The sequence below is a fragment of the Leuresthes tenuis genome, unplaced genomic scaffold (assembly GCF_036924035.1).
Source record: "Leuresthes tenuis unplaced genomic scaffold, fLeuTen1.0.hap1 SCAF_8, whole genome shotgun sequence".
NCBI classification, from domain to species: domain Eukaryota; kingdom Metazoa; phylum Chordata; class Actinopteri; order Atheriniformes; family Atherinopsidae; genus Leuresthes; species Leuresthes tenuis.
Window position 1 is genome coordinate 15,919,426 of NW_027325362.1, and position 25,857 is coordinate 15,945,282.

General features: G+C 41.3%; 1 protein-coding gene across 4 annotated transcripts; it reads left to right on the top strand.

Moving 5' to 3' along the window:
• LOC140313114 (vinculin-like) lies at positions 1-25,698 on the top strand. 4 transcript variants are annotated; one of them, XM_072391076.1, is made up of 23 exons: positions 1-471; positions 8,236-8,306; positions 9,222-9,372; positions 9,929-10,037; positions 11,119-11,241; positions 12,086-12,246; positions 14,776-14,866; positions 14,971-15,118; positions 15,239-15,392; positions 15,668-15,843; positions 16,784-16,974; positions 17,313-17,339; positions 17,632-17,831; positions 18,052-18,180; positions 18,347-18,496; positions 18,581-18,689; positions 18,851-19,153; positions 19,239-19,363; positions 19,789-19,974; positions 21,009-21,185; positions 22,232-22,435; positions 23,196-23,300; positions 23,848-25,698. In XM_072391076.1, exons 1-23 carry the CDS (start codon positions 304-306, stop codon positions 23,992-23,994), a joined length of 3,405 nt encoding a protein of 1,134 aa, XP_072247177.1. In that variant the 5' UTR covers positions 1-303; the 3' UTR covers positions 23,995-25,698. The 4 variants fall into 4 exon arrangements, with proteins under 4 accessions (XP_072247177.1, XP_072247179.1, XP_072247178.1 ...); XM_072391078.1 differs by lacking the exon at positions 21,009-21,185; XM_072391077.1 differs by lacking the exon at positions 17,313-17,339.
• Positions 25,699-25,857: the final 159 nt, after the last annotated feature.

Below are 25,857 nucleotides of genomic sequence, written 5' to 3' on the forward strand. Positions count from 1 at the left end.
CCGACACCAACCCGCTTGGCAGCTGTATTCCTTCACTGTGATTGGGCGGAGGGCGGTGATTCCTTCTATCACGATTTGGGTCGCTCCCACCGGTGGACGCCGATCGCCTGAGTCCAGCCTTTACCGAGGTGCTCATCAGAGGAGACTGTGCCCACCAGGAGGAGAGGGATTCTTCTCAGAGGGCTGGACTGACAACTCGGTATTTGTCCGCCTGTGTCGGCGAGGAGGAGAGACAGGAGATCATCAGCGCTGGAGCTACCAGCCGTCTTTCTTCTATTAGGGCTGCGGTAAAAGTCGTTCACGATGCCGGTGTTTCACACCAAGACCATCGAGAGTATCCTGGAACCGGTGGCCCAGCAGATCTCCCACCTGGTCATCATGCATGAGGAGGGGGAGGTGGACGGTAAAGCCATCCCAGATCTGACGGTGCCCGTGGCGGCGGTGCAGGCGGCAGTCAGCAACCTTGTGCGGGTGAGTCCCGAGTTTTGAATCAGGGCGTCAGTTCACTGGAAGGTAAATGGCACAAAGTACCTGGACACAGTTTATCAAGCAAACTTCTAATCCTCTGAAATCCACATTTCTGGAGGCTGACCGGATCAATGAGAGATCTGACAGCAACCTTTATGGTTTATTTAATGATAATAATAATAATAATAAATTACCAGAAGTGCAAGTCACAAAGCTGTCCAGCGCCACATAAGCAGATCATGTTTTTTTCCCCTGTGGCTTTCAGCTATAAGGCTTGAGAAATCTCAAGTTGTTCTTCACTCGCCATTAAAATTGTTATATATAGACAGATAAAGTCATGCATCCAGCTGATGCTCATGCGTGTCTGATGGGCTTCTGCAGTACTTCTCGTGCGTCTCAGTGTGAGTCTGTGCGCACACGTCACAGCAACACAGCATGTCAAACTTAAACAAGATCGATAATCAGATGGCAGCTGAGCAGAAGTACGGACGAAAGGAGTGCTGATTGAATGTGTCTCTGTTTGAGATCAGTAAAAGATGAATGTATGTTTCTGCGCTCTCATCTAAAAAAAACCCTGAGCTTTATAAGTGCAGGGTATGCAGTTTATTAAAAGAAGAAAAAAAATCAGACATAGGCTAATCACCCAAGAGAATAGAGATGCTCCGTAACTCCTTCCTTCTTATTTTCAACTACACTCATCTCTGTGTGTCGTTTCTTCTCTTCTGGGCCTTACGCTGGGCCTGTAATTGGTCGTTTTGAGCTGAAAGAGTCAAGCTTCAGTCGGCTACTGATATCTCCTGTGCGTGCACTGGCTGGAAAAATCAATACGGCCCACATCATTAATGCTGATCTGGATCGTTGTTATTGATGCATGTACGACCGGGCTTCACTCACTCAGGTGAAATCAGCAGCAGACTGAAGTAAACACTGACTTGCTTACGCTTTGATAAGGAGAGGCAGAGAAAAGAGTAGTGAAACATATTCCCTCTTAAAGGAAAGGGCCACTTGCTTTTTCAAGTTTTGATGATGTCAGTGTGACTGTGGGTTAAAGGGACTAAGATCTCCTGTCTTTAAAAGTCTCAATTCAAATATTCTTTGTTTGCCTTTTGTTTTATTGTTCAACATCTGCAATGATGCATCACAGTGATTCCTATGTTTGACATATGGATTATGCAGTTATGCATATACATAGTGCAGTGGACAGAATTTTGGGGACGTTCATGACTGCAATACATTGCAGTGTTTTCTTTATCTTGTACGTTACAAGAAACAAATTCTTCTCCAAAGTCTTGGTTTGGAAACAAAACATCCTAATAATGACTGGATAATTTCCTGTTCTCCCACAGGGCTTGGCTTTACAAGGATGCATCAAATCATTTGGATAAATATCTCATTAACTGTTAATGAAAAGGGCTGCTCAGTTTGAAGCCAAACACCGTTGTATGTAACAACGAAAAATCTCCTCCTATGCAATTTAATTCAGATAGATTGAGTTCTTGATGCCCGTTGACTACCAGACACCCTCTCTTTCTTTGCTTGTCCTTGTGAACGCACTCAGTTGATCAATCCAGATAATGAGCAGAAAGAGGTTAATAACAAGGCTTGTTGCTGGGTATCAGATGATGACGATATAAGGCTGCAGGGAGAGATGAGTGACTTGCACAGGAAGGAGAATGTGTTTGGTTTGAGGCATTCAAACAGGGCAGCCGTGGCTCAGTGGTCCAATAACTGGAAGGATGGTGGTTCGATTCCCACTCACACCACTCAACGATTGGTGAAAGTGACAGCTGGAGGGGTGTCAGTCCACCTTCTTGCCACGGCCGAGGTGCCCTTGAGCAAGGCACCGTGGTCCCAGGTGCTATGATTGGCTGCCCACCACTCCAGTGTATGGCATCTGTCTCTATGAGTGGGTGACCCTGTGCATGTGCATGTGTGTGTTCAATGCACTCTCAAGGCAAGAGAAGAGGAGAACACAGGTTCACTGATAGAGAAGCAAGAGTGTAGAAGAGGGTGACAAGACACTGTTGAAGAAAAGCACAAAGGGTACTTGAGAACAGAGCATGTAAAATCTAAAGCACTTGGTTGCTGGGCAGACAAACTTAACTGGATGTAAATGACACCCAAAGCTCAAACTGACACACTTCTGAGTACATATGCTTTATTTTGGAAAGATGATTCATTTCTAGCCTTGCGCAGTTTGAACTAACACGATATACTATAAGGCAACATGCCAGCTTCACCACCGAAGTCCCACTGCACACTGATACAATTACACCATTAACCCCATCTCGGGTGGGCTTGCTGAGGGGGGTACTTGAGATCTAGGTCACTGAAACACTTAGACACACTCAAGATGAGGTCAGCCACGACCTGTCAGAGGTTGTACATGGGCTAATGCATATTCAACTTAAGATGCGACAGATGCTGCTGGTGCATTTGGTGGAAAGTGTGAATTTTCTGAAGTTCTCCTGATGACAGAGTTCCCTTAGTGGTTTAAGAGAAGTGCCTGCTCACGAAGAAGTCAACATAGACCCTGAGTATGTCTTGGGGGAGGGGGAGAGAGGAATAAATAGATTTACCGTTGGGTGAAGTAACCACATACTGACTGGGGGAGAGGGGCCATGTGAGCAGTGACATGGTCGACAAAAACAGTCAAACAGCTTGATGCAGAATAAGTCAAGAATAGGAGGGAGATCAGGAGAAATAACATCTTTCAGTAAGACATCGCTGGCTCCCTCTGAGGGCAAGAAAGGGCTTCTGGCGTTTTTAGACCAGGCTCTGCCAAGCCTGGCGGTCCTCCCTCCCACTCATGCTCTCCTCTACACACACATACACACACACCAACTGTCCTCAGCCAGCTTGACCATGTAAATATGAGACATCTCTTCTTGTTCTTTGGCAGACCCAGGATGATTCTTAGTTTATATCCACTTATCGCCTCTGCATCTCAGTTTTCTTATAATCAGCCACTGACTTTAGGAGAATTTCAGATTTTTTTATTTAAGTGTCGGCTAGTAGAAACTCTGGAAGTCTGTTGTTGTTTTTTTCATTATCATTATTCTCTGGTATTTTAGATATAATGTTTTTGTCTTTAAAGCAGCAGTAAGACATGTTTTTGAACATATTACAGATGAGAGAATTGTGTCTAATATAGAGATGGTCCCACTTTGAGGTAAAATAACAAAATAATCTCCGGTCTGCAGTTCCTCACAGCTTCACAGACTGTTTTAGCACCTTTCAGCAGTGTGTTTTGGTTTTACATCCCACAACTTTAACACCTTTTCAGTGTCATGGGTCTCATGAGACAGTTGTTTTTCAAAAAACTGAAAAATAGCTCAGCATTATAGACTTATAAAAAAAAAAAAAACTTTTGACTATCTGCTGTCAGACATGAAGCTAATACCAGCAACAGATGAAAACTAAGTCAATACATTTTTACCTTGAGTCAATATGATCTCATTAGCAACATCAGCTTTATTTGTGTTTGAAAATACTTCCTTTATTTCTATGATATTCATCCTCACAGGTACACACATTTATCCAATCAACTTTCAAGTATTGCTCACTCGGCCCACTGTTTTTTCCAAATATGGTCACGTCTGGCACCACAAAAGACTAACATGGGGACGACTGAATGTCAAACTCAGTACCAAGAGGGGATAAAAAGGCTAATTTAAATTAAATGGATTTGATCTGGATTTTGGAATTTTCATGTCCTTTTTATATATATGTATAAAATGGCTGAACCACTCGTGGCCCCTTATCATATGCTTATCGCTTATGCTTGCATATCGGTGCCAGTCTGTGGCCCAGTGGCTGGAGACAGCTTGTGCGGACTTTAAAACAGCTCTGCTTGTGTACAAGTCTCTCCATGGTCTAGTGCCAAAGTACATCTCTGACATGTTAGAGCCATATGAACCAACTGGGACTCTGAGAACCTCAGGGAGGGGTCTCCTGCTGGTGCCCGGAGTCAGGACCAAACAAGGTGAGGCTGCGTTTCAGTTTAATGCTCCTAAAACCTGGAACAGTCTTCCAGAAGATGTGAGACAGGCCTCGACTCTGACAACGTTCAAATCCAGGCTGAAAACAGTTCTATTTAGCTGTGCATATGACAACTGAAAGTATTTATCTGCACTCTTCACTTTTGATTTAATTAATTTATATTTTATTTTTATGTTTTATGGAATGATTTTATTTGCCTTCTTGTGATTTTATGTAGCTGTAAAGCACTTTGAATTGCCTTGAGTACGAATTGTGCTCTACATATAAACATGCCTTGCCTAGAGTGCTGTCTAACATGTGGATCCAAAATATCGTCTTAGTAGGATCATTGGGTAATCTCAGTTTGGACTTTCATGTTAAAACAGGGTTGATATTGAGAAAATGTTAAGCCATTTTGCATCTTATAAACTTAATATTTTCCTAAGGGATTGGTGGATACCAAAAATGGGCTTAAAAGAGAGTGTGTGTAGATGTCAAAGTCAAAGTCAAAATTATTTGTATAGGACATTTCATATACAAAATAATTCAAAGTCCTTTACATAAAATAAAAGCCTTGCAGCAGGGAGCAGAAAAAGCATTAAAATATTAATATATTAGACTATAAATAGAAAGAAATACAATAATTAAAATGAATTAAAATGAATAAAAACAAGCAACAGTCTAGATAAGTTAAAAGATATTGTGCAAATTCCATGCATAGACACATGAGAATAGAAATGTTTTTAACCTGGATTTAAAAATATCTACATTTGGTGACAGTTTAACCTCCACTGGCAGTTTGTTCCACTTGTTTGCAGCATAAGAACTAAATGCCGTTTCTCCGTGTTTAGTCTGGACTCTGGACTGGACCAGCTGACCTGAGTCCTTGGATCTAAGAGCTCTGCTAGGTTTATATTCTCTGAACATATCACAGATGTATTTTGGGCCTAAACCGATGTGATAGAAGAAGAAAGTGTGCAGATTCCCCAATAACTCCAAGCCCATGACTATAAGGTCAATTACTGTTATGAAAATAGATTAAAAATGGTTACCATCTTCATGTGAGATGGAGACTTCTGTCACATTTCACTGCTTGGACATAAATTATTCACTTTCACACAAAATCCAAATGGAATAAAGTGAAAAAAAAGATGAAAGTTGTACCCTCACCGCAGCTGATTTTACAACCACACATCTCGCTTCACGGTGTCCAGCAAACCACTTAACCATGCATTAATAATGTATCGAACAACCAATAGCCAGTGTTGCTGCTTACAGGAAACTCAGGTTATCTCGAGGGTTCATTGCATGGCTGTACTTGTAGAGCTGGATTCCTTACATTTAGAAGCCTCCAGTTTTTCACAGAAACTCGCCAAAACATCTCAAAGTCTTCAGGTAGTTTTGATTTTAGTGTTTAATTTTAGTGTTTTCGGACATCTTACAGTGAAAGAAGTGTGGTATGGACTAAATGGATTGTCTGCACAGGGGATGAAACTCAAAATTAAGGTGGGTTGCCAAAGTTTAGCGTGCTCCCAAACATTTTTGGACACTCGCGCGATGATTGAAGTATATGACAAAACAATGCCATTTATTTTGAAAAAAGAAAGAACAAGCACATCACAGTACATCACACAAAAGTAGCCCAGGAAAATAAGTTTGTTAGGTTTTAAATCATAAACCAGCAGGAACACAGCTCAAAATAATAGACAAAAAATACACACACTTATTTACTATATCAACAGAGATCCAAGGTATAATGTTTATCATTAATCTGAAACTAAACAATGTTTTCCCACATGCATATTTTACGGGCATGGTGATGTGGTGGTTAGCACCGTCACCTCACAGGAAGAGCGTTCCAGGTTCAATTCCCAGCTGGGGCCCTTCTGTGTGGAGTTTGCAAGTTCTCCCTGTGTTTCTCCCCAGGTACTCCGGCTTCCTTCCATCGCCCAAAAACATGCATGTGGGGTTAATTAGTAGTTAACCCTGAATTGGAATAAGCGTGTAAAAAAAATGAATGAATAGAATCTGAAAAAAAACACACTTCATTTGAAGTTGATGTCTTTCTGTGGAGGTTTGCTTGAAATTGTTATTCACAATGGCAAGTCGTCAGATTATCTGAAGCAATGAATGGTTTCTGACATCTCTCTCTCATACTTTGTGCATTGTATATTGCAGATAGTCTGTGAATTGAGAAATCCTTTTTAATCTGTGTTATTCATCATTATGTGAGGTTGTTATTTCTCTGAGCTCATTAGTCACTGTTTCTGCAGAAACGTTTCACTAACAAGTTTCAAATGACCCCACAGGTGTAGTTGATCACAGTAATGATAAAGTTTGCCATTTAGATCTTTACAAATACCATAACTATATGGCTATTTGGCATCTTCAAGCTCTCTCAAATGACAACCTTTTCACTGAATAAGTCCCATTCACAATTTTGCACAAGATGTCTTTCTTTGCACATATAATGTCCAAGGAAATAAAAAGTAGAAAGAAGAAGAACACTTAGGATCATATTGTAAATTGAAAGGTGAATTGATTAGTGTTAGAATCATAAAAGCACATCATAACAAATGATTTACCAAATAAGGTTATGTAATTGTACAAAGTGAAACATGTCGTATTCCATTCACTTCAGCAGTGTTGCGCAGGAGTAGTTCTTTGTTTTGTAAATTAGTAGTAGAGACCTAAAAACCGATTAAAAATAGATTTTTGATGATGATCATGAAAACAATCACAAGTGATGATATTACTTATTGATGTAGTGCTAGTGCAAAAGAGAGTGAAATCTTAGTGTAGCCAGAATCAGTAAAGCCTACAGTGTACGACAAGTGTACAAAAAATAAAATCACAGCTGAAGGCCAAACCAGTCGGAGCGTAGCTGTTCTTCAAATCTCTGGAGCCAGAATGTCTATTAACCAGATTTCACCGATGCGGCAGCAAGAGACTGACGTCATCATCTCTCTGTAATTGCATCTCAAATGCGTGTGTGCGTGTGTGTGTGTGAAAGGGAGTGTGGGCTTTTTCTGCTATATTTGTTGAGTCTGCAAACCAGGAGCCCAACATACTGGTGGGATCCAGCAGCTTTGCAGTGATCATGTGCTGAATGGCACAACATTTGTTTAGCTTTTGGTCGGTTTAAGTTTAGGGTTAGACTCAGATTAGGTTAGAGCTAGAGGTCATGATAGGTCTAGGGCAATGAGCTAGAGAATGCAACATGACAATGGAGACTAAGACAAGGGCGTGCGTGTTTGCCCATGTGGGTGGATGCGTGCTTGTGTGTGTAGGATGTATTTTGTATTTCAGAGCAGTGTTTTTCAATCAACTGTGTAACTATATGAACATCTGTAGGAAATTGAGTCTTTTTTCCCTGCTGTGTACCTATGTGTTTAGTTGTGTGACTGTTGAGTTCTACTTGTTCAAAAACAACATGCACATAAATTTAGCCTTAATTAAATCACCTTTGCCTGATTTAATGTAAACATTCATTACACCTCTGCATATATGATGATGTGTGTTAATGATAGATCTAAAAATTCAAAGGGCTGCTGAAGAGCAACATAAACCCATTTCCCCTGACCTGCCTTCACACAGAACAACTGACAGCACAATCAATCAGAGCCTGAGCCGCTTTCCTCAAAGATATGACATGCATGCATTGTTGAAATAGGTGTAAATTGATACACACTCATTCACCTCCCGCTATTAATAGCACTCTTTGAAAAAACTATTTCCTGTCTTGCTGCAGCTAATGATGATAAAACAAATCTGTGTGTGTTGCAGGTGGGGAAAGAAACGGTTCAAACCACAGAGGACCAGCTGATGAAGAGAGACATGCCTCCTGCTTTTATTAAGTGAGTCTGTCTTTGAGCTGCCATGCATGCTTTGGAGGGAAGAACTCAGCGGCTGTCTCTCCCACTCGCAGTGTCAAAATTCTGAATATGAGCCACTTTATGTCAGCAGACAGAGAACTTTTTAAAAAAGGGGATTCCAGGCAATTGAATGTTTGGAAACGTGGCTTCGTTCCCAGCTGCAACAAAAGGCCACTTCTGATGCCGACCTCACGCACATGTCCGGCTCTAGCATCCAGGCCTCTGACAGGCCGTTAGTTGTTTTCCAGCTTGCATCCAAAGAGCTGACATTAACTCAGGGTGCTGGCTGAGAGCTGCTACTCAGCAGTTCTGGGAATCGCACATTAGGCTGTGTGTTTGTGCGACTGTAATATCATCCATTTCCAGCTTGCTCTTACCCTCATTTCTTCGCCTATCATCTGATGCCTATCTTTGCTTGTTTTTCAGTTACCAATTTGTTTAGCTGTTTCATAAAAAAGGGTCCATATCTTAAACTGGTCTACATACCAATTTCTTGCTTCTCACTCAAACATACATGGAGCGCTACACCATAAATCTCACTCACAGGGCTTAGGAGGGGGCATGTGGGAATGTGAACTCACCTAAATATAGACAAACCAGCAGCCATTGATACCCTGACCAATGGGGTCAGAAAGAGGAGGGATGTAGTTTTATTGAAAATGCTTTTAAAAATGTATCACCCGCTGCAGGTTTATCACATTTTGAATGAGTATAGATAATTTGAGTTTAAAAGTTGTTGTTAAATAGATGTTTCCAGATTTAGCTCTTTAGATGGAGGAGACAGACTTTCAAGTGCGGAAATAAGTCTGTAAAATCTTAAGCCTCACATTTTGTCCGGTTGCTGTTTAGGTTTGCATTTGTTCAATAAGATGTTTAAAGCCAGCTGTATGTTTTCAGGGTGGAGAACTCATGCTCGAAGCTCATCCAGGCAGCTCAGATGCTTAAGGCAGATCCTTACTCTGTTCCTGCTCGGGATTACCTGATCGATGGATCCAGAGGGATACTGTCTGGAACGTCCGACCTGCTCCTTACCTTTGATGAAGCAGAGGTGTGTGTTTTCAGCCCTACATGTTTGTGTCCTGACTCTCACCATTACTTTAGAGGTGCTTTGGTATCTTTCAGGGAAATAAAGCTTTTTATAGCAGCTGCACAGAGGAAGGAAGAACTCTTGGAGCTTGAAGCTGTAATGGAGGCTCGGATGCAGCCAGATCTAATCACTAAGATCAAATGACCTCCCTCTGTCATAACTCAGGGTGTGGGTTTTTGTGTGTGGCTGGCTCTGTGCTTCTGTGTGTGTGTGCATTCATGTGAAAAGGTTCAATGGCAGAACCATAAGTGGAATCACATTGGGCACGTGATTAAGCTCACCATGTCTCATCACTAGCCTCATTTTCGAAAGAGCCCCTTTTCTCAGTCACAAGATGCACATCACAAGACTGTACAGACACACACACAAAAACCAAGTAACTTCATCTGTGTCTATAAAAAGCTTATGCAGCTTATGAGTAAATGTTGTCGTTCTTCTAAGTTAGGCATTTGTCACCTTTATGCTTATGCTTCATGCCTGTGATCTCACCTGTGGTTTTGTGTGTGTATTTTCCTAGGTGCGTAAGATAATCCGTGTGTGTAAAGGCATCCTGGAGTACCTGACAGTAGCTGAAGTGGTGGAGACCATGGAGGACCTCATCACTTACACCAAAAACCTTGGACCAGGTCAGCTTGAAGCAGAAATGCAAATAGAAAAACTCAAATGAATTGTTTCAGGTGGCAACAAGCAAATAAAATTAACTTTATCCAAGAGACCAAAATGTAACTTTCAAGAAGACTGAATGCTCAAAAGTATGATGTCATAACCAAACCAAAAAAACTAAATAACATTTACATTTAAAAGTACTCTGTATCAACCGTAGCTTACATTTCTTCTTACAGGGAGGAATCTGCCAGGAAAAATTTCCATTTCAAAGAATTAGAACTGCCTGCAGCAGCCTTTTTCTTTTAGCATAAACGCTATCTGTTGCAGTAGAATAATTCATTAGTTCATCAGTGAGCACATTGGCAAGATATACATAAATTCTGATAAGCAATCGATGAAGTCTTTTTCCAAGCAGAAATGCTTGAAATTCAGCTCACAGAAAAATCTTTAGTTTGTTAGCTGCTGATCAGACAATGCAAACAAAATAAATAACTTTGAACTCTAAGGAACATTTTTTCACACATTTCAAGACAATAACCAACAGATTAAATGATTATATAAATTATATGTTAATACAAAAATAAAGCTGTTATACATCTAAGACAGATCATATGATTACAAGACATCAAGTTAGCTTGATGATATAGTTGAAAGGATTTGGTGCCAATGTTTTGTAAGATCCTCATAAGTAAACCAGTCAATCTTTACTTTATATAATTCTTTGGGCTTGAAATCCATTCATCATGATGGAAAAACTAAATTGAGCACTGACTGTTCCTTTGAAACTAAGATGCTAGTAAGATGACCATAAACAGGCTATTTATCATTGGAGGCATCAGGGTAATTACATTTTCTGTATAATCTGCCTTCATAAGCTCCTCCCAAGGTTTCTGCACACTCTACTAATGCATTCATTGTAGGAACTCAGTTGTTTGTGAAGTAATAAGGTTTAGATATGTTGGTGAATCCAAGCAGTTAAGCTGTGTCAAAACCAAGGTCACTCACATTTTCTACAATCCGCCTTCTCGTTGGTTTAGATGCTGGAAATCACCAACTATCAGAGTAGAATCAACTCTTCCCTTTTTCCTGTGCTTTCCTCAGGGATGACCAAAATGTCAAAGATGATTGAGGAGAGACAGCAGGAGCTGACGCACCAAGAGCATAGGCAGATGCTCGTCAACTCCATGAACACTATCAAAGAGCTGCTGCCTGTTCTTATCTCAGGTGCGTACATGTGACTTTGTGTGGGCAAACGATAGTGTAGGCCACTGAGCATTCAACAGTCGTTATAGCAACACTGATAATTACAGTGATTAGGTCCTTGGGATGTGAAGCTGACAATGCACCGCCCACTAACAGCTCTACTGGGGTCTCACATACTATGTCCTGCACCAGCAAAGAAGAGGAACTATTTCAGCTTTTACAAGCTGCATGTTCAAGCTGCATGTTCAAACAAACATTTTCTGTTCCAACAGTTCTGATCATTATTTTATTCTAGCAAGATATCAGTTAATTTGCAACCTTAGAGAGGAAAAGAAAATCAATATTTCATGTACTTACAATAAATCCCATAGATGTATAATAAGAAAAAACGTGTATAGCGTTATGAGAAATTATTGCTCCTGATGATAAATGCCCAGATAATTATCACCTGATTCAACTGTTTCCATAAGCTCCTCAGATCCTTTTAGCATTTTTCGGCTCTTTGTTTTAGACTCACAGCCCCAATCTGATCATTTGCTGTCATCACTCTTATGGGATTATGTGACGCCACAGCAGGTAGCAGTCTTCATTGAAGCATCTCAATGGTTTGGTTCAATTTGATAAAACGTGAGAAACTGCTTGTTTCCAAACACCACTAATGTAAATCAGCATAAAGCATCGTATTCAGCTCTTAAGTCTGTCCACTCTCGATCAGCACGAAGCTTGGTTCTGCACAAGCACCATTCTAATAAAGGAGAGGCAAGGGACCACTAAACAAACAGTGGCTTTAGAAATTGCTTATTCTTCTATAAAACTCCAATGTGGCTGCAGTTATAACTAATAATTGTAATTTTTAAATCTTCAGCTATAAAGATTTTTGTTGCTACCAAGAGCGGTCGCGGTGCCGGCGTTGAGGAGGCAGAGAGGAACAGAAGGTTTACCTTTGAAAAGATGAGCGCTGAAATCAACGAGATCATAAGAGTCCTACAACTCACCACGTGGGACGAAGACGCCTGGGCCAATAAGGTAATTGTCCTGCACATGAAGTTTTTTTGTTTTTATTTCAGATCCCCAAATCTTTAAAAAAAAAAAAAAAAACTTTGCAAAATCCCCACTTTCCTTTGGAGTTCCCATTTGCACACATATGCTATAGACACTCTCTCAGAGAGTTGCATCTCAAAGAAATTCACTCTTTACTTTCTGTCTCCACTTTTCTTTTTGCTCGCTAGTATAACTCCTGGTTTTTCTTTTTCCTTTTCTTTCTTTACCTTCTTCCTCCATTCTTTTCCTCCTTGTAGAAGGTAAGCCTGTTTCTCTCCCCCTCTGCAGTTTCCAGCATGCAAGTGTGTGTATGTGTAATTTAAAAAACTCATGTTGACATAGTCCATATCTGTCAATCAGGTAATCAACAGTAAGTGTGTGATGTGTTTTAGTCCATTGACTGTTAGCTAATGTGTAATACTTCATCATGACCGTATATAATGTACCTTCGCATCTGTTTGTTGTCCATTTCAGCAAAATTGTCAGAAACTGATGACAGATTACTTATAGCTGGTTTAGAAATTCAGTTTGTCTTTAGTCATGGTATTTTCTCCTTCTTTGTTGTTCGTTGTGTAAAAGAGCTGGCCGTAGAATCTGTCACATGCTGTTTCGAGCATGGATGATTTCCTTGGAAAGACATTTTGGGCATCAGTAGTAAAGTTTGCAAAGAGGTCATTTATAGAAAAGATCTGTTTCGCTTGTCTAACCTGTAACCCTGCATGTTTTTCTGCACACAGCTTCCTCAGACAATGATCTGTCTGTCTGTCTGTGTGTGTGTGCGTGTGTGTTTGCTGTGGAAATACTGCACACTCAGTGTATGAGCTCTGATAAGCACTTACTGTCAGTGGGCGAGGGAAATCGCTGGCACGCTATGACTGCTGTCCTCTGGAGTCATGAATTATAGAAATAAGCTGGTTGGTGTCCAGACACATCCATAATAGATGGGCTGTATTGAATGGTTCCACTTATGCAGTTCATTCTTCTCTTAGCGGGAAAAAAGCTTCTTTTTTTCTCTCTTCCTACTGTGAGGAAATGGCAGAGTAGATGTGAGGTGGTTGAACTCCACTAAATGTCTAATTTTTCCTTTTATGTTCAGCCATTATCTTTAGTCAAACATCAGCTAAAGTTTGAATAATATCTGATCTCAGTTTCACTTTCTTAAAACACCAAATTATGTATTGCGGTGTTTTAAATGACTGTATTCATAGCTAGTAGATATTTCCCCGCTGCTTAACATATGAATACAATTCAGATTTCTTTTGATTGGAAACGTTCTGCAATGTTTGAGAAGAAATGGTGAAACGGTTCACAAATGATGAGGTGGAGTGACAAAAAGGTCATACCGGAAAGGCTTAGTCTTTGTTCAACAACTGGATGGAATTGCTTAAAAACATAATACTGCTAAGAATTTGTGGAGTTCATGATCACAGCTGAAAACCAGTACTGACCATCTGCAATAGCTGGATAAGAACAGACAATTATCTGGTGGAAACAAAACTCAGAAACGTTGCCACCTTCTCTAACGCCGAGTTTATTTGAGATGGAATGAGGTGAAGTGGAAAAATGTCCCATGGTCTGACAAATCAAAATGTGAAATTCATTTTAGAAATCAAGGATGCTGTGTCCTCTTGTCTCTTGGAGGGACATCGGTGCATATGGCATGGATAACAAGCATAACTATGATGACAACATTAATGCAAAACAACATATACGGGTTTTGGAGCAACATATTCTGCCATTCAGTCTTTTTCAGGGAGGGACATCCTCTTCGCATTCTGCATGTATTACACTAGCATGGCTCTGTAGTAAAAGCCTCCGTGTGCTAAACTGGCCTGCTTGCTGTTCAGATCTGTTTCTCCATAAGAACAGAAACTACGACAAAAGACTTTGCACACTGTTAAGCTGCTGAAATCGAGTAAGAATTGGAGGGGAAAAAGTTTTCAAATGCTTGAGATATTCAAGTTTTCATCTGCTGAAGAGACTAGAAATATGAAATAAACACTGTTTTGGGCTTTAAGCCTTGAACTTTATTCTGTAAATTATTTACTTTGCCCATCAGTTCATCAATGTTTGAATAAAGTAAAAGCATGCATGTTGAGTCTGGATGGGTTAAAAGAAAGTATGCAATACGGTCGCCTGTACCTATTTTTTTTTTATTTGTTCCTGTCATCATATTCAAAATTGATACACATGAACAATAACAGTAATATTGTACATAACAGATATATCGTTTTACAACTATTTTGAATAAATACAGGTTTAAATTATAGGAAAATCACTGACAGGGTCCTTCATACAATTACTCTCTCAAAAATGAATTCATCCACTGCTTCCCTCCTAATTTTTAATAGAAATTAAAGGTTATTTTTAAAAGTTTTACAGGTAAAACAGTTGAGAGTGATTGAAATATTAACTTTTTGTTTACGCAAAACCAAAATGGTAGCTGTTGTGATGTAACGTCTGATGCCACTCTGACAAAGCTTGATAGAAATCGGATTTTTGTCCTCACCTCAGGATATGGAGGCTTTGAAGAGATCTCTGGCTTTGATTGAGTCAAAGATGGCACAAGCTAAAAGCTGGCTCAAAGACCCTCATGGACAGCCAGGTAACCATATGTTCGGTATTCTCGCCCAAAGAGCCTCCAGCTAAAGCACCCAGTCAGTACTTTGTTATAAACAATCTTTTGCTGTGGCACTTTCCGGTTCTCAGGAGACCCTGGTGAGGTGGCTTTAAGTGTGATACTGGACGAAGCTGGTAAAGTGGGAGAGCTGTGCGCTGGGAAGGAGAGGAAAGACATACTGGCGACCACTAAGGCTCTGGGACAAATGACTGACCAGGTCGCAGATCTACGAGCCAGGTAGTGTGTCTGTACAAGAACATGTGAGTTTAACTGGTTTCCATACTCCCTCTTGAACTGTGTTCATCTTATGTATTCTGTCGTCATATTTCAGCTGAGTGTGTTTGTTGTTTCTGACAGAGGCCAGGGTCCGACCCCAGGGTGTGTGCAGCGTGCAGGCCAGTGCTCTCAGGGCCTAGATTTGTTATTTGGCAAAGTGGACAGTGCTGCGCGCAGACTGGAGGCTCTAATCAATGCCAAGCAGGCCATTGCCAGGAGGCTGGATGCTGCACAGGTCAGAAAGAACAACATCAGAGTGATATCGTGAATGGTACCATCTAACTCAGTTATACTCATCCTATTTGTGTCTCTTTTGTTTGTTCCATTTCCATTTTCGAGGTGGTTTATAATTTTCTGTTGATAAGCCAAACTAAAGTGGATAAGGATGAAACCTCAATGCTTAAATTATTAATATTCAAGGTCTCATTCTCATCCCTGAAGCATATTTTTGTCAGGTCAATAGTTATTTTTTCATCAGATGTACGTTGTGTTGCACATGTGCATGGTTAGGCGTGGCTGGCTGATCCCAATGGTGGTCCTGAAGGGGAGGAGAACATCAGGGCGCTACTAGCAGAGGCCAAACGTATCGCTGATCTATGTGAAGACCCCAAAGAGAGAGATGACATCCTGCGCTCTATAAGTGAGATCGCAGGACTCACCGCCAGGCTCGTGGAGCTCCGTAAACAGTAGGCGTTCCCCCTTATGACACATCAACAAAAGTGTTGAAAACTTTCTTTAATTCTTAGTCCTACTTGGCATATTTTACCTACCTGGACAATATGTTGTTGCATTTCAACCTGGGGTGTCAGTCCTACAATAAGGTTTACAAGTGTTTGCATATGGTGTGATGGAGTTATTGTATTGTTGCATACGGTTGGGAACATATTGAAGAATAAAACTGGGTCAAGTTTAAGGGGAAATACCCCCTAATTGTAAAGAAAGTCATAAGTCCTCTAAATCATCAGTGAATGACACCAAGAATAGTTTCTGTATTTTCTTTTTCTTTTTTTTGCATTGCAACTTTGTTGCTGCAGTTATTAACCAAAATCCAAAAAATGTCTTTACTTTGAAAAGGAAAATGACCAAGCTCTCCAGGTCTACACAAAAGCTACAGATCTCAACTTCAAATGAAAAAAAAATCTGTCTGTGCTGGGGAAAATTTTCAAGCATTTTCTAATTTCGAACAGAAAGTACTTTTACAACATGATACTCACAGATATATCACCCCTGTGTGGTCCTATAAAAACCAACAGTACAAGGCCACAAAAGAAATTCTACACTTCTCTACAATTCTACACATCTCTTATATTTTAGATTAATTCTTTATATTCAGAGAATGATTATTATTTCATTCTTTTGCCCTTCTAAGACAGAAGTGATGATTTCTAAAACTGTGCTGGAAGAGCCCAGTCCAGTGAATAATAAAAACTTTACTCCTTCTACACATGAAACTGTGTCATCAGCCTTCAAAAGAAGTATTTCCTTTTAAATCTGCTATCCAGCAGGGTTGTAGTGAGACATTAACCAGTTTTGGGGTTTAAAGGGCATAGTTAAGGGTTAATTTCCCTGCTACATAGCTTTTTTTGCTTTTTGTCTCCTATATTCATCTCTCTGTTACTCTCTCAGGGGTAAAGGTGACAGCCCCGAGGCCCGTGCACTGGCGAAGCAGATTGGAGCAGCACTGATGAACCTCCAGTCCAAAACCAACCGGGCTGTAGCTAACATGAGGCCAGCCAAGCCTGCGGTCACCTTGGAGGGCAAGATGGAGCAGGCCCTCCGCTGGGTGAACAACCCTGGAGTAGATGACAGGGGAGTAGGTAAGCAAAGAAAGCTGACGACTTTAAGGAATGACAGTATAGTACTCCGACATCCCAAACCTTTTTTGAGCCTGTGTGGTGGTGAAGAATGTGCGGTGTTTGTTCTCACAAACATGAGATAACCTCGAAGTGTGACACTCAGGAAACTATTGTTTCTAAACGTGGTTCAGAAATGACTGTGCTATTTCCTCTGATGCTCACTATGATGCATTTTATGCATGAATCACTGAATGACTAACTTGGCTTGCTTGAATTATTGCTTTCATGCTTTGTTATGCTGTCTTCCCGTTCTGTTTTAATTGTTTCCTCTCCTCTCCCGTGCTTCCGTGTGGGAGCAGAGTGTGAAAGGCTAGAGTGGAACACAGGTACCTGACAACTATAAGCTGTCCTTGAAGATAGAACCAAACCTGTATTATTTCATTATGACTTCCTAGAAATGTTAAGATGTCAGCATGTACCACAAAATAAAGCACCCGCCTCTAATTTATAAGAAAAGATCTGAAAATTAACAAACCATTCACAGCCTTTGCAAAAATTCAGTGCCTACATAATGGGACCTATATATATAATTGTTATTTCTGGATATTCAACACCAAGATAATATATCAGATCTTCAGATAGTCTCTTTTTTAGTCTCTTTCTTGTGTCACCCTACAGGTCAGGCAGCAATCAGAGGGATGGTTGGGGAAGGGAGGAGGCTTGGCGGAGGCCTGTTAGGCCCATATCGACAGGACATGACAGGACGCTGCGACCGAACAGAAGCACTAATGACATCTTTGGCGGACATGGCCGGCAGGGGGGAGGCTGAGGCTCCTCATGCACGAGCGACCGCCGCACAACTGCAGGACACCCTCAAGGTATCTCAACATGCCACAAACCCACTCTTGGATATATGAACAAATGAGTGCTTGAGCTTAACTCTAAGACAAATTTCCTAAACCAACATCACCAAGTTTCCAAACATATTTAAGAAAATTGGACACGGAAAATATGTGTGGTACAGGCAAGGTTGATATTGTGGCAAGTGTTTGTGCAGAGCTCCATCTAGTGGACAGATTCTATCTCTACTTCTACCAGGACCTGAGACAGCATATGCAGGAGGTGATGACCCAGGAGGTGTCAGATGTTTTCAGTGACACCACCACCCCAATCAAGCTGCTAGCTGTGGCTGCAACAGCTCCACCTGATGCCCCCAACAGAGAAGAGGTCAATGATGAACAAAAATAAGTGTCAAGAATTAACAAAAAAGTCATTCCCTAAAGATTTTAAGTGTTGTTTTAACTGATCCTGTGCCATATGTTTTGGTTATCACAGCATGAGAGGAAATGTTGTAATCATAAGGTGTCAATCCCAATGAAAATGTTTCCCAAAGGTTTTTGAAGAACGTGCAGGGAATTTCGAGACCCATTCAGGTCGGCTGGGAGCAACTGCAGAGAAGGCAGCTGCCGTTGGAACAGCCAATAAAAGTACAGTAGAGGGCATACATGCTGCTGTAAAACATGCTCGGGAGCTCACACCACAGGTGCGCCGGTTTGCCTCTGCATGCCTGATTTGCATAAAGGTATATGGCTGTTAAACACACTGTGACGTGTTTGTTAATGTTCAGGTGACTTCTGCTGCTTGCATCTTGCTGAAGAATCCTGGCAACAAAGCAGCTTATGAGCACTTTGACACCATGAAAAACCAGTGGATTGATAATGTGGAGAGACTCACTGGTGAGGAATTTCTCAGTTTTACATTTGAACCATTTGCAGTGTAATTACAGCCGGTGACAAATGGATTTGCTAGATGAGATGAGGTATTAAAAAATGGTTTAATGTGTTTGTGTGTGTGTGTGTGTGTGTGTGTGTGTGTGTGTGTGTGTGTATATACTCAGGTCTGGTTGATGAAGCCATAGACACCAAATCACTGTTAGATGCTTCTGAAGAGGCTATAAAGAAAGACATTGACAAATGCCGTGTTGCTATGGCAAATGTTCAACCTCAAATGCTCGTTGCCGGGGCAACAAGCATAGCAAGACGAGCTAATCGGGTTTTGTTGGTGGCTAAGAGAGAAGTTGAAAACTCTGAGGATCCACGGTTCAGAGACACTGTGAAACACGCCTCAGACATCCTGTCACACACCATCTCACCCATGGTGATGGATGCCAAGGCAGTGGCCGGGAATATACAAGATAAAGGTACAAAACAAATACTGTCTTACAAAGAATGACAGTTTTGTTTCTTGTTTAATCCCTTTTATTATGCTTCACCTGTTACCCACAGCTTTACAGAAAGCTTATTTGGACTCATGTTTGAGGATCCTGGCTGCAGTGGGAAAAGTTAGAGAAGCTTTCCAGCCTCAGGAGCCAGAATTCCCCCCTCCGCCTCCTGACCTCGACCAGCTCCATGTAAGCACTTTTAAAAGCTAATTGTCCTTTTATCGAACCTTGAATGATCCACCACTTTGAGGTGGATCCACAAGCTGGTAACTGAGCCAGGGGAGCTTCTCGGTGTCGGAAACTATAAACTAACATCTCAAAGCACACCCCTGGCCTTTATTTGTGTTTCATCAACATTTGATGCTTGTCGGGTTGTGTGATAATGCTGCTACTGCAAATCACCCCCACACAGTTCCAGTGCAACTGGTTTGGTGAGCATTAGAAAAGGATGTAGTTATAATATACAGTAATTAGTGGTGGGAATCTTATATAGTAAGTTTTTGTACTCTGAGTATCTAATCAGCCAAAGCAGTGATAAATCTAGGATTTTTGGGGAAAACAGACTTACTTGTGTTGTGTTCTTCTGTTTATGTCTGACTGTTTTAATTATCCAGGTTAGTGATGAGCAGGCTCCACCCAAGCCCCCCTTGCCAGAGGGTGAGGTTCCCCCACCTCGACCCCCTCCTCCAGAGGAAAAGGATGAAGAGTTCCCGGAGCAGAAGGCGGGCGAGGTTCTCAGCGAGCCTATGATGGTAGCAGCCAGGCAGCTGCACGACGAGGCACGCAAGTGGTCGAGCAAGGTCAGTTCCCACAAGCACACGCAGGAATTAATAGTGTGTATATTTAGTTATTAGTTTGTTGGCTATAAGAAATCTTTCCAATGATAAAGTGCCTTCTTGTGTTCTGAAAAGAAAAAAAGATTTTCCTGAAATTGTGTTGGTCCCACATCCAATTTCAGAGGAAACCCGGAAACTGTCATCTGTTCAAGCTGAAAGCATGTAAGGTTATTAATGGCTTACGCATACACACGTGCACAAGTAGAAGAAAAAGAGTCACCTGAGAAGGAACAATCCAGCTGTCCATCCACAACAGAAGTATAGAACAAGCAAACTAGATTTTGCAGGCATCGCTTCATGTGTGCGCACTCGGGAGCAGTATAAATAACTGTTTATCAAGGAATAATGCCCTCTTGCTATATTTGTGTCTCTCATAACCATTTTCACTTCAATAGCACTCCTAACAGTTTTTCCACAGGCGTTTTGATCTACACATTACAGGTGTCATTGAAAACGAGCACAAAAAAACCCCATTATTGTGCTGTGTCACGCTCAGTTTCCCAGCACTCTGCTAGACTCCTAAATACACTAAAGGGATGTCAGCCACTGGTTTTTGGTTACAGATAGGCCTTGTTTGATTGTACTTCATCAACTGTCAACTCAACCACCACCTCAGGCACATCATGAGCCTGCTGCCTTCCCCGACATACTCCTCTTTCCTCTTTTTTTTTCCCCCCACCAAAGCTGTTTGTGCTTTTGCGTGCGCTTTCCCCTCCCTGCTCCTTCTCCATGCTCTTCTTCCCTCCTGTAAATCTCCTGTCCACTGTTCTCCATCCAGTGCCTCTCATGCTGTACTAAATGCCTTCTTCTCCCATGCTTCCTTCCCTCCTGCCATCCCTGGCTTTCTTCTTCCCCCTCCTTCTTTTTTACCCCTCTCCCTCCTTTTCCTCCCACCCTCTGTTGCCCTCTTTACTCTCCCTCCTGTCTCAATCAATCCTGCTCCTCCTCCAACCACCACCAACAATCCCCCCTCCCCGTCTTACCCCTGCCTGGCCCAGCCTGAGGATGAGGAGGCAGTAGAGGAGAGGGAGGTAGATGATGAAGATGAGTTTACTGATGGTGAGGATGACTATGAGCCAGAACTGCTGATGATGCCATCCAACCAGCCTGTCAATCAACCCATTCTGGCAGCTGCCCAGTCTCTGCACCAGGAGGCGCGCAAGTGGTCCAGCAAGGTCTGCGCACGTACATGCACATGAGCGCACACACAAGTCCATGTGGGTCAGACAGTATTTGTAAAAGGTTCCCAATGTTTTGGGAAGCTGGGCAAGGTGAAAAGTACTGTTTGACCCCCCCCCCACACACACATGCACGTACAGCACACCCACGCATGTGAACAGATAATTGCGCCACACTAAGAAAGCCCTGCAGCAGGACAAGAATCCCCTTCTGGAGTTCTAGCTGACAGTGACTGCGGCTGTGCAAACTATGAGCTCTGCATCTGCCACTACCATGGAAACCACCAAACAGCTGCGACTGCTGTTTTACTGATGTTGCATTCTTCTCAGACATGGTTGACACACGGTTATGCTGATGCCATGCTAGAAGTTGCACTACAGGTGAAGTACTGTGGGAATGGCAGGTTTGTTTGTTGCACCACAAACTGGTACTGGCTTCACAAGTCCCTCCCTTATGTTCATGATTAGGTAAAGTGGTTCAAAGGAGAAGCCAGGAGCTCTGTTTCGCTGTAACCTCTGTTGTCAGGCATTGGTTGTCTGGACAATCTATGAAGCCAAGGATGACAGTTTCCCAAAGACTCCTGGGTGACGTAGCTTTGACATTAGACTGCTTGCTTATCCATTATGTTCACCTGCTTCTGCTTCTTAGTCTCAGGGTGTGCACTAATCACCTCAACACTGTGAACATCAACCTATGGGTACTAACCTTAGCTTGTAGGTGATGTAAGGACAACGGTTAAACTACATTTCCTATTTTCATCTGTGAGTGTTGATGGATATGTGATAACTTGCACTGACACTGCATGCAGCCTGCTGCTAAACACTTACATATGATGCCTGTGTTGTAATTCAAATGCTTTACCACAAAGCACTAACATTAACTAAGCTTTTGATAACAGTATTTTCATTGTCCTACACATTTTCCTCACATTATTCGAAAAAGGAGAGGAAACGTGGCTCCTACAGAATGTTTCCATTCAATCCAAAGGTGGGCTCCTCCGATCACAGCTCTTACTGTCTCTGTCTCTGCCCTTTCTGCACAGGGTAACGACATCATAGCAGCAGCCAAGCGGATGGCTCTTCTGATGGCCGAAATGTCTCGGCTGGTGCGTGGAGGAAGCGGGAACAAACGAGCGCTGATTCAGTGTGCTAAGGACATCGCTAAGGCCTCAGATGAGGTGACGAGACTGGCCAAAGAAGTGGCCAAGCAGTGCACCGACAGGCGCATCAGAACTAACCTGCTGCAGGTAGGGACACCAAGATATTTTTCTTTCTTTCTTTCTTTCTGCAGTCAAATTGCCGTTGCTTGCCTTTTGCCTCTGTATATTTTCAAAATCTAAATATTCCATTGTCACTTCATTTTTTTTTTATGTGAGAATTGAGGAAAGCCTTAAAATGTTCAAATCACATTATTCGTGTACATCATAAGAATGAACTCTATAATTACTGTCAAACATGGCAGGTATTACCTGTTATCCACCCTTGTGAAAAGCAATCTTATAAAAAGTTGCTAAAGGGCCTTTGTTTGCTGCCAAAGCTGACTGACTGTCTTTACTTTTGGTTATGGATTTCGCTTGACAAATACAGCATAATTTGAAGAACTAATTGTTGGTTTGGTTTCACACAAATATGTCATTTTCAGCAATGTGAATAATTATGGTTTGGGTACGTGAGATTTATTGTTTTCATTTGATTTTGAAAGAGGACCACAGAGGAGAATAACCTCTCAAATTTGTACCAAGCATCACGCAAATCAAGGTGTCAAGCATGATGATTGGTTCAGTTAAACCTGCTGTTTGGACTGGAGGCGAGTCGGAAACTCAAAAGAGCACCTAATGGGTCAGCCGGTTTGCTGAATTTAACAGAGACCCTCAGAGAATTATATGGTTATGCTATACCACCAGCATAAAAAAATACAAAAGAAATATACAATCAAACATCTCTGTTGTCAAAAGTCATGCTAGAACAGGGTCTTAGTTTAATCAAACTTACTCTCTCCTCAAAAAGGTCTGTGAACGAATCCCTACCATCAGCACTCAGTTGAAGATCCTCTCTACGGTCAAAGCCACCATGCTGGGACGAACAAACATTAGTGAAGAGGAGTCAGAACAGGTAACAGAACAGACATTCCTCGGAAGGATGCAAAATGAGTACTTTACTCTGTTTTGCAGAGCTTTTTATTTCCCCAAATCTGTATACCTCACTGCAGGCACTGGAATCCCAGTTAAGCATTCTTATCGCACAAAATGGGCTAAATGGCCAAACAGCATGTAAAGTAGTTTAATCTGGCTCCACGTCAGCAAAAACTAGAATGCTGCTCACACACTGATGCATAAATTAACATTATTGTAATGTAATAAAACATCAGTGACAAAGTACATTTTCTCTACTTGTGATACTTAATTACAGCAATTTGAAACATTTAAAAAGGTCACATTATGCTTTTTGGCATAAAAAACTGAGCATTTCAGACAGAGGGTGACAAGAAGTGCTTGAGCGTTGTACAGTATGTGGAAAATATACCCTTTTTTTGTTTAAATCATGTAATCTTTTTCTAGTATATCTGCAAAATGAAATTATTAATGTGTAACTAGGTATGATAAGGACACTATAAGTGGATCTCTTAACCTCTGTCGATTCCATCTGTTTCTCTGTCCAGGCCACTGACATGTTGGTTCATAACGCTCAGAATCTGATGCAGTCAGTGAAGGAGACTGTCAGAGAAGCAGAAGCTGCCTCCATCAAGATCCGCACAGATGCAGGATTCACCCTCCGCTGGGTGAGGAAAACCCCCTGGTACCAATAAGCATACGTGGACACTGACGCTAGGAGTCATTAGCACAAACCTCAGTTAAAAGTAGCAATGTGTGCTCTCATTATGAGAAAGCACCTCAAGTGGAAATTACAGGATTATGAGCCATCCTCCACTGTTGTATGGGTGTGAACACCTGGAACCATTCAGTTTGAAACCATGCAGGTTTTATTTATTAGAGTGAGTTCAGCTTTGCTCTCCTTCATCTCCAGGTGTGGAATCACGCAAGCTTATCAGAGACAGTTTTTAATATATATTTTTGGTATGTTGTGTTACAAAACTTTAACAAAATCCCAGGTATATATTTTTTGCATGGAATTTTTTCTATTTTCTAAAGACAAATTCTGATGTTGGGGTACTTAACTATTCGAATGTTTACTTTGTATTGTTTTTTTTTTTCAGTGAGTTTCGTATCATCTGTTGTATATACAGTAATTGTTTCCGTTATGGATAATACTCAGCTTTATTCACTGAGTTTGACACTAAAGTGCAAAATCGTGTGTGAGCTGATGAGCTCTCCTCTCATCATGTTTACTTTTCGTAATAAATAACTGAAGATCTGTGGATTCACGGGTGAAGCATCATCACCGTAGGCACTGATGATGTTATACACTTAGCAAACTAAACGGTCTTTTGGATAAAAAAGTTGTAAAAGTGATAAAAATCAATGGTTGTCAATCACAAGGCTAGACTTTGTTGAATGCAGGAAGGTTTGGTTCAGTAGAGAAATTGATAATAAGGTTGGTATAAGAGACAGTAAAGATTAGCTGACGTGTTTTTAATGTTTTAATTTCATTGAACTGTACTGATGAGTGATACCAAAGGATTTGTTTTACATTACTTTAAACTCATGAAGTTCTTTTAAATCTCAAAATCCAGGTTATAACAAGCAACAATGCAGACTGCTTTCTCTACAGACAGTGTGATCGTTTATGAGGTGTTGGTTTTTAGCAAAAAAAAAAAAAGATTTGTGAAGATTTTCCTCTGCTTTGCCTTATTTGTTTTTATTTGACTTTTTTTTTATCAACTTGTAGTGCGCTGTGTCTGCACTCTCTGTAACAGTTGAGCTGTTTGGGATTAGCCTACCAACGTCCTGTTTTTACCCTCCTCCCCACTAAACCCACTCTGAATTCTCTCTGATGCACTTAACCCCGGTGGTTAATAAATAACATTAATATGTGATAGAAGGCATTGATGCCAGCCCAGCAGCGTATATATTTTCATGTTTAAAACCAAAAAATGTTCGGGGTGTTAGTCTGAAATTAAAGAGGGGAGAAAAAGACAGAGGGATAAAAAGAAATACCTTCAACCCAATCAGTGAATGTATATTTGAAATCCTTTAATAGTTAGTTGTTTTTCTCTTTTTAAACAATGGAGTAAATTAAGGTGTTGAATTGAGATCATGTATATGTGTGTGTCTGTTTGTGATCTCTTCACTTAAACAGTATTAGTGAGATGCCCCCTGTGAGGTTAGGGACAACTTTGAATTGCAACACAGAAAGTTACCAATATTTTTTTAGCTTTAGTTGGGCCTACTGAGCACGTAGCAGTCACTGGGTCCTCACAGAGAGGAACAGGATGTAGAGCTGTGTGTAGTTGATGTGTTCAGTCACGCCCCAAATGTATTCTGATAGCCGCTAGCCCTGCCAACACATCTGCTGTGCCTTGGAAGAATAAATGACTATAATGATGACTGGAGTCGGCGTCTTGACTCGCTTTAAACGCCTTTAGAAGTAGCTCCACAGGAAACAAGTGTGGTCTTTCAGCTACTGCCGCCAGTATGCTGAGAGATAGTGTTTACCGAACATCACTGTGATCGAATCTGTGATCCTGGGTTTGAATGCCAGCACCTGCCAC

What these genes read in the sequence shown, in the direction of transcription:
- LOC140313114 (XM_072391076.1), top strand. Translation starts at nt 304, where the DNA reads ATGCCGGTGTTTCACACCAAGACCATCGAGAGTATCCTGGAACCGGTG. An exon ending in AAGACGCCTGGGCCAATAAG is followed by an intron (nt 12,247 to 14,775) that starts GTAATTGTCCTG and finishes TCCTCACCTCAG; the next exon opens with GATATGGAGGCTTTGAAGAG. An exon ending in AGACCCTCATGGACAGCCAG is followed by an intron (nt 14,867 to 14,970) that starts GTAACCATATGT and finishes TCCGGTTCTCAG; the next exon opens with GAGACCCTGGTGAGGTGGCT.